The sequence below is a fragment of the Drosophila ananassae genome, chromosome 2R (genome assembly GCF_017639315.1).
Source record: "Drosophila ananassae strain 14024-0371.13 chromosome 2R, ASM1763931v2, whole genome shotgun sequence".
NCBI classification, from domain to species: Eukaryota; Metazoa; Arthropoda; class Insecta; order Diptera; family Drosophilidae; genus Drosophila; species Drosophila ananassae.
This window is the reverse complement of record NC_057928.1, coordinates 16,877,244-16,884,958: the sequence shown is the minus strand read 5'-3', so window position 1 is coordinate 16,884,958 and position 7,715 is coordinate 16,877,244. Positions and strand designations below refer to the sequence as shown.

Here is a 7,715-nt window from a genome sequence, read left to right as displayed (position 1 = left end):
TTTTTTATTACTTTTTACTTAATTATTACTCAGTTTTTAAAGATTTATAAAGTGTTTAAATAAGTTATGTTCTGTTTTTGGACACAACGTCCACCTTGTGGATACTGAACCTAATGTTTTGGAAGGGAACATTCAAGGTGACCACTACGTAGAAGAGCAGATCCTGAAGGTTACACGTGCGTAGTACATAGGATGCTCCCTGCTGGTGGGGAAACAGCGGGAAGCCCTTCTCCTGGCAATCGTACATAAAGTATCCACCATTGTGCCCAGAACAGAGGCCAATGGCCAGGGCTCTCTTCTTCACAGTCAAGATACCGAACTGGAAGTGGCTGAAGAAGTAGACCAGAGCCCGGGAGAGATTCATCCTGTTCAGAGTGGGCACCCGATAGAACTTTCCGCAGCACACGTGCTCGATGTGGACCTCGAATTTAAGGGAATCCAAGGAACACTCGGTGTCCAGGTTCTCCAGGGAGAGTTCATAGTCCAAGTTCTTGAGATGCTTAATGCTCTTTTGGAAGTATTTGCTTCTACTGAGCACATTGGTGTCCAGATTGTCCAGGGAGAGTTCATAGTCCAACTTCTTGAGTGGCTTGATGCTCTTTTTAAAGTATTTGCTTCCACTGACCACAATTGTGTCCAGCAGATGGGGATTCCAGTCCATCAAGGGGTAGGAACTGGCTGCGCAACAGGCCATTACATAACAGGCTAGGTACTGGCGGCCCCTCACCCCTTTTTCAAAGACAGGCGCTTCCGGATGCAGATTGCCCCACAGCGACCACAACCGACCCGCAACGTCCACATGGAAGTCCTTGAACTTGGCTATGGCCGGGTTCTGGCTGCTTCCCGATGCAATCCGACGACTTCGTCTGCTCCACAAGGGCACATCCACCTGAGGTTGAAGCCATTCGAAGGACTCGTTGGCAGGACGTTTGGAATATCGTTTAAAGATGCCCGTTCTTGGGGCAAGAGTGCTGTCCATTTTTAATCTATGTCCGAACAAGAAGCTGCTGAAACTAATTTACTAAGACATATATGGACTACAATTAGTTCTATAAACGTTTATAAAGAACGTATCATAATTTAGAAATTTCTAAAGAAATTTTTTAAGTTTTCAAAATAATTTTCTAGGCCTAGTACCTTATAGGTAGAAACATATTCTATTCGATGAAGTATTTCTCAAATTAAGGAGCATCTTAAAAAAAGAAATGATTTTATGATGAAGTCATTTTAACAAGTTTTAAATCTTATTTCCGAATAAAGAAATCTTCTCTCTTGTTGAAATTTAGAGCCGCCCATTATTTTAAGTCACAAATTCTCAACAAAACAAACTTTAATCGGACTCGTAAAGCTTAGAACTAGAAATAATTCAACAATTCGGTGACGCATGCCCGGAATTCTCGATAACGTCATCCAGTGACTCAGCTTTGGATGAGCTAATGCCTCAGACGGAGCTGCTCTTCGGCCTGCTTGTAGTGGTAGCCGTCGGCACGGAGTTCGTGGGCTGGCTCGGGTTCCTGAGGCTCCTGGGCTTCCGCATCGGAGGGAGCCATGGGCTGCTGGACATCCAGGACATAGGGCATCTGCTCCTCAGCTGGCTGTAGGGGCTGCTCCGGCTGCGACTCCTCTGGCTGCTGTTCCTGGAGCTGCTGCATCTGCAGCTGTTGCATCTGCTCCTGGTACTGCTGGTAGGTCAGTTGCTGGTTCTCCTGAGGAGCAGGAGGCAGGTAGCGCATGGCCAGCTGGGGCTGAGGCTGGGCCTGGAGCTGCTCCATGGCTGGCTGCTCGGGTGCCATCATTTCAACGGGCTCGACATTCATCTGGCTGGGAACCGGAGCTGCGGGTGGCAGGTAGCGGGTGGAGGGCATGGCTTCCACCTCGCCTTCGGGAGCAGGAGGCGTCAGCAGACTGGCGGGCATGGGCTCCATCTGGCCCTGCTCGTTCATTCGCATGTACTCCACTTGCTCCGGCAGTTCGCGCAGCTCCTGCTGCTCGATGCTCATGGAGATGGCCTGCTCCGGACGCGGAGGTGGCAGGTAGCTGCTGGCGGGCTGCAGGTGGGACACATCTGCGGCGGCTAGGCAGGCGCACAGGGCAATGGTCAGGGCGAAGAGTTTCTACAAACGGGAAACCATTTTAATCCTTTCATGATCCTTTATTTTTCCTCCAAACTACTTACCATCTTGTTAATTGTTAGTCTGTGAAGCGTCTGATGTTGGCTTGGATGGACGAGGTGATTTTTATACCAAGTAGAGTTCGTGGGGAGACCTTCAGCTGGGCCGGCAGTGGGCTTCGAGCCGGGTTCCGTTATTTGCTCAGACCATTGATTTGTCGCCGGTTTCGGTATCGGTATAGGTCTCTTTCGTCTTTTGGCGTTTGGCGTTTGGGGTTTGGCGCATCTCAACAAACAAACAAACATTCGAATTTTCGGGCTGAATCACCATCACCATCTACTGGCCGCCAATGCGAGCCGATCCGATCCGATCCGAGTAAACCAAAAGCCATGGCGAAGCCTCAATTGGTCTCAGTTTAAGCCGCTTTTTGCCATTTTTACCCTTGCTGAGGGTTTGTACGGTTCATGGAGCCTACGAGGAAGTAAGAAACCTAAATAAATAAATAAACTATAAATAAAATTGTAAAAACAAAGGTGGAGCTAAATAAATAGTTGTATTATTTATTTTAAATGTTTGTTTTCTCATTTCTCAATTTAGGCAATATCGTTATGTGAAGGAAGTTATTACAAAAATGGGTAGACTTGTAAAAGATGATTGAATTATAGAAACTAGAAGGATCTTGAGGAGATTATTTTGAGATATTAAGTCACTGTATAACATTTTTAATAACCAAACATGTAATTTTTGTTAAGATAATTTATTTTATAAGCCAAGAACTATAATAGCTATTAATAGCTATTGATATTTTCTATCTTAACATATCATATTTGAAAAAATTCAAAATTCAAAATCAATTATTTGAATTTTATTGGTTTTTGGCAATATTTTGGTTTCATTTTGAGGGTATTCCAGCTTCACCACACTACAGTGATTCGCTTTAAATAGTTTTTGAAATACTTTTCTCTTTATTTGTGTCTTCGCATGCCGACAGGTGGCACTTGACGGGGCGTTTGACAATCTCAATTGATTTTGAGAGCTCCGGCTCGAGGCGTATAAACTGGAGCATGGCTGGAGCTGGGCTAGCGACCAAGGTTTCCCCCAAATTTTCGTTTTATTTTTGCTTATTTTTGCACGTCCCCTTGGCGACCTTCGATTTTGGATTTCACGGTCAATCAATGGGTCCAGCATGTGACCGTTCATCTCAGGGGCCGGACCGGAAAACCAACAAAGTACTGTGGGAAATATTTATTCCGTTAAGAGTCGTAGGCTCTTGGAAACGCTTTCCATGTGACCCATTTCAGTATTGACCTCAGCTCAGTAGGCATTGTATTGACTTTCCGAAGCCAGGTTGGGGGAACTCAGCCTCGGCACTTGTTTCATTTTCTACTTTCATACTGTTCACACTGTTTGGAAGAGTCTCGTTAAATTCCTTCTATGTGCTTCCATCATTAAGAAACATACAAAAAAACACACACTTCAATCACACAAAGATACAACAAAATTAAAAACATTATGTTTGAGTGTACTCATTGTAATCGTCGTCGGAGCAAGTTGAGTCTTCGTCATGGAGAGATCCAGTCCTTGGGGAAGGAATACATTGAAGGCGCCACCAGCTGGTGCTCGGCCTGTAAGAAGCTGCGGTTCTTTATGAAGCGTAAAAAGAGCTCCGATATCAACGATGCGGAGGGCAACAAGCTGAAGGCCGTCGATTCCATCGATTCGATTCCGACTGAGAAAAAGGAGAAGGAAAAAATTCGGGTTATGTTCAACTCTCGATCGACGGCCCAAAATCAGCAAGCTGCCAGTTTGGCTGTCCACCTCAACAACTGGGCTGTCCAGGCGATGGATCCTCCGTCTAGGGGCCAGTCCTTCACTAGGTTTCCCGCAATGAAGCCCATTAAAGATCGGGTTCGTGAGGGCTTTCACGATGAGCCCGTACCGCCTCCCTTTACGCCCCTAAATTTGTTAAAAAGAGAAAAGAGTGTGGAGCGTCTTAGGAAGGTCGTGAGTTCCCGGACTAAGCACAACAAAAATCCATCCCCTTCAAAGGAACCCAAAGTTGAGCTTCGGGGCATTGAACGTTTGAGAGCCACGGCGCCTCCACATTTGGCCAGAACAGGCGTGGACCGGTTTTCGCTCCCACCAACTAATCTACCCAAAGATACGCCTAAGATTCCGAAAAATATAAACTTGAAAGATCGAACACAGCCAAAAGATGCAACTGCTAAGAATCCTACCATCGATGAGACAAAACGGTTGCATCATCGCAATGGGGCCGAAGAACTTCCAGGGACCTCAAAGGGCCATCATCGTCGAAATCCAACGGAACACCCAACTTCAGGTCCAGCCGAAGCCAGCAGTAGTAAGGCACTGCTGAGAAAACTGGAGGCCAAACGCCGCCAGATGACCAAGCTGACCGGAATGCGATCTAAAATTGAGGAGGAATATGAGGCCACTCGAAGGGAAGTCCAAACCCTCGAATTCCAGAGGCGTCGGATAAGCCGTCAAAGAAGAGAAAAGGGTGGTTCCCACTTTCCAATGCCACATATGGCACCGATTGCGGTCAGTAGTCTCTCCGAAACCGCCATAAATAATAAATTGTACATAAAGCAAAATGCCAAAGTTATGGAAACTCTTCTGGAAAACGTCCGCAAATCACAGGAAAAGCCGGTTAGGCGGAAAAATGGCAAGAAAACTAGCAGAACGACTCCTGCGTCCCGATGCACATCGTCGGATAGTTCAGGTACACTGGAATCGGCCACTGATATAGATAGCTATCCCACCACCGAGGAGGAAGTGGACACTGGCTATATATGCCTGCCGGACATTTTGAATAATCCCCTTCTCAAGATGAATCAAGCGGATTTTTATACGCGACCTTCCAAGCCCCGGAGTGATATGAAACGATCTAAAAAGCTAGAAGTTCCCGAGGACAAGTACATTTTGGCCTCATCGGCTCAGAGAGCTAGCCTGCAGGGCGCTGCCCCGGATCCTCAGTTGGTGGAGAGGCTGAAGAAGAAATTAATTGAGTCGGCAAGGACGGGTATTCCGCCCATCCTGGAACCACCCAACGACCATTTTAGTACGGTGGCCTGTACGAAGGAAGAACTTATAGTGATTATGGACAAGAATCCCCAACTAGGAGATGACCAAAAACCCCGGGAACTAAACGTATCCCGCAGCCCCATCCATTGTCCCGACCACGATTGCAAACGATTATCATTTATTTCGGATTTAAACAAACATCTTCTGCTGGAGCACCGGGCGCTGACCATGGAAAGGATTGGAGTCAGGCAGACAAAGACCTTCTTTCTCGATTCTACCATGGTGCTATTGAACAAGCCGAAGTGCCAGATGCTGTACATGGTGCGTGATAAGATAATCGACACCCAGGGCGACGATCTAAAGGATCTGCTGCCCGTCCTGGTGATGACCGCCCGCGCCAATCTGGCCGAGGCGTTGGCACCTACTAAAGGGCACTCTTCTGACAGGGTGTTGAAGCGTATCAAGGCCGGAGAGGACAGGGAGGTGTTCCTCATATGGTTGACCAGTATCATTCCGCGTGACATGTGCCTCATGGGCACCTTGTCCCTCTGGTCGACCACAGGCTTCAAGATAATCGATTGCCTTAGCGTCAATACCAGTCACATGTACGACATCCGGGCGCCCCTGGACATGGGCACTATCTGCCGTAGCCCCTCCACCCTCATGCTGCCCATGCAGATGATAAGCAAGATGACTGATAAGGGCGCCAACTTCCTGGTGGTGCAGGTGAAGGTGTACTAGTCATAATCCTGGACGAAACACGAAAAATATAACAAGGGTTGGCAACTCAAAATTTTACTGTGCTGACTGGTTACTTTAAAAATTAAAAAAATATATATAGAGAGATTTCAGAAAGCTTGTGATTTATTTTCTTTCTATCCGATATTAAGAGCTTTTGGATTTTGTTGGGTTATGTTATAGACAAGGATAAGTCCCTAAGGCTGTGAGGAAGTTAAGAATTAGGAAGCCATTATCGTTTAAATTTTCTAAAAATGGTTTCTCTAAGGTTGTACCGAAATCATGGCATACTTCTAGGCTTAGCCAACAGATCACAAAAGAAAAATAATGTGGCCTACTTTTATGGTAATTTAAACCTATAAAATATACAAACTGAACCTTTTTAAAAAATATTTCAGCTGCAACTTTGGTTTTCCTGTCTGTTTCAAACATCAGAGATCTAACATCAGAGAACAATCAGAGAATTGTCAATCAAATATTAGGCTCTTGAGACTTCACTCTGTTTGTGTCACATTTTAATTTGGATATTAGGGAGTGTAAATTTTAGACTGTTGAAATTTGCACGTTAGTGGATCAAAAGCGACTTGCTTCCTTTATTTTTTAACATTTTCGGCCTATCAAAGTTTCGTTTAGACGCGCGCGGTGCTGACCATGTCGTCTCGATTCGAAGAGAAGTGCGGTAGGGGCAGTAGCGGATCTAGCGCCAGCGATGACCTGGTGGCGGTCGACCCCACCGAAAGTGACTTCGCCCTGGAACTGAAGCCGACTCCCAAGCAGACCTGTATTCCTCTCCATCAACGGCAACGGATGGTCAACTCGGCCACAAGGTATGAAATCTCATGCTTATCCTTTTGATCAAAATGCTAAAGAATCTCTTCCCGTAATTAGCGTCTATCAGCGAGATCTCGAGTATAATGTACCGGACAAGTCCTGGTCTGTCCTGTACATCGGCGGCATAAAGGACAAGGCACTTAAGTAGCATCATCGTCGGAGAATGCGATTCCTTTCAAATGCCGAAAAATTCCAGTTAGCGTCACCACCACCAGTTTTAATCGATTGTCTGCGAACCGCCTGGCCCACTGACTGACTTCCTCACCACCACATCCTTCAGTCACCCATCAGATAGCGTGCGAGAAATATGTTATAAACAAATTTTTATTCGCCCTCGTGCCAGTGCACACAGTTTGTTTGGTTTGGGGATGAGTGGGTGGTTCGGATCGGGGCTTGGATATTCCAGATCGTCTCCCATAGCTGCAATTGACGATGTTGTCTCCTCCGAAACGATTGTGATTAATGGAGACTGCGTCATTGAGAGTGATCTGCGACACAGTGCATACTACAGTCCACAGATATACGAATGAATCTTGATGTGCATAATGATCGTAGAACGATCCATGATGTCATTTGGCGCCCGCCAAGATTGCTCTCGAGAAGTGTCAAACGGGAATGTGAGTCTGCCACAAAGCGGAAATAATGGCTTAATGAGACAAATGACACAACACTGACACATCTGACATCTTATACGAATACGTGTGAAGTCGTCGAGAAATTGATGCCCAATTCACGAAATGATATACTACCCGATATTAATATTCGTGCCAATGTCAGATACTTGGGATAGATTCGCAATCGGGGAGCGAAATAATACTCGTGAGAAAATAATTAATTTTTAAGAAAACAAATTAAATTATAAATTACAAAGTGAATAGACACCATATAGAATAAGATTGGCGTTTAAATATGATTTTAAAAATACGTAACTATTAATTCCGAAATTGCCAAAAAAGATATCTTAATTTTTTCAAGTCTCCAAATTGGCCT

The 7,715-nt window shown here is 45.5% G+C and overlaps 3 protein-coding genes across 3 annotated transcripts; 2 read left to right on the top strand and 1 right to left on the bottom strand.

The window, feature by feature from the left end:
* Window positions 1-1,240: 1,240 nt before the first annotated feature.
* On the bottom strand, window positions 1,241-2,598 carry LOC6506828 (RNA polymerase II degradation factor 1). The gene is made up of 2 exons (XM_001957121.4): window positions 2,177-2,598; window positions 1,241-2,114 (listed from the first exon to the last, which is right to left on the bottom strand). The coding sequence occupies exons 1-2, from the start codon at window positions 2,414-2,416 to the stop codon at window positions 1,434-1,436; spliced, it is 921 nt and encodes a 306-aa protein (XP_001957157.2). The 5' UTR covers window positions 2,417-2,598; the 3' UTR covers window positions 1,241-1,433.
* An 825-nt stretch (window positions 2,599-3,423) lies between these two features.
* Window positions 3,424-6,011, top strand: LOC6493152. Its single transcript, XM_001957122.4, has one exon. The coding sequence runs from the start codon at window positions 3,624-3,626 to the stop codon at window positions 5,895-5,897; it is 2,274 nt and encodes a 757-aa protein (XP_001957158.1). The 5' UTR covers window positions 3,424-3,623; the 3' UTR covers window positions 5,898-6,011.
* Window positions 6,012-6,304: 293 nt separating this feature from the next.
* On the top strand, window positions 6,305-7,072 carry LOC6493153. The gene is made up of 2 exons (XM_001957123.4): window positions 6,305-6,721; window positions 6,783-7,072. Exons 1-2 carry the CDS (start codon window positions 6,546-6,548, stop codon window positions 6,871-6,873), a joined length of 267 nt encoding a protein of 88 aa, XP_001957159.1. The 5' UTR covers window positions 6,305-6,545; the 3' UTR covers window positions 6,874-7,072.
* The last annotated feature ends 643 nt before the right edge of the window (window positions 7,073-7,715 follow it).

Bases quoted from the DNA above. Each gene is read 5' to 3' on its own strand.
- LOC6493153 (XM_001957123.4), top strand. From the start codon at position 6,546: ATGTCGTCTCGATTCGAAGAGAAGTGCGGTAGGGGCAGTAGCGGATCT. The intron at 6,722-6,782 runs GTATGAAATCTC...TCCCGTAATTAG, and splicing joins ATGGTCAACTCGGCCACAAG to CGTCTATCAGCGAGATCTCG.
- LOC6506828 (XM_001957121.4), bottom strand. From the start codon at position 2,416: ATGTTTGTTTGTTTGTTGAGATGCGCCAAACCCCAAACGCCAAACGCC. The intron at 2,115-2,176 runs GTAAGTAGTTTG...TCCCGTTTGTAG, and splicing joins GACTAACAATTAACAAGATG to AAACTCTTCGCCCTGACCAT.
- LOC6493152 (XM_001957122.4), top strand. From the start codon at position 3,624: ATGTTTGAGTGTACTCATTGTAATCGTCGTCGGAGCAAGTTGAGTCTT.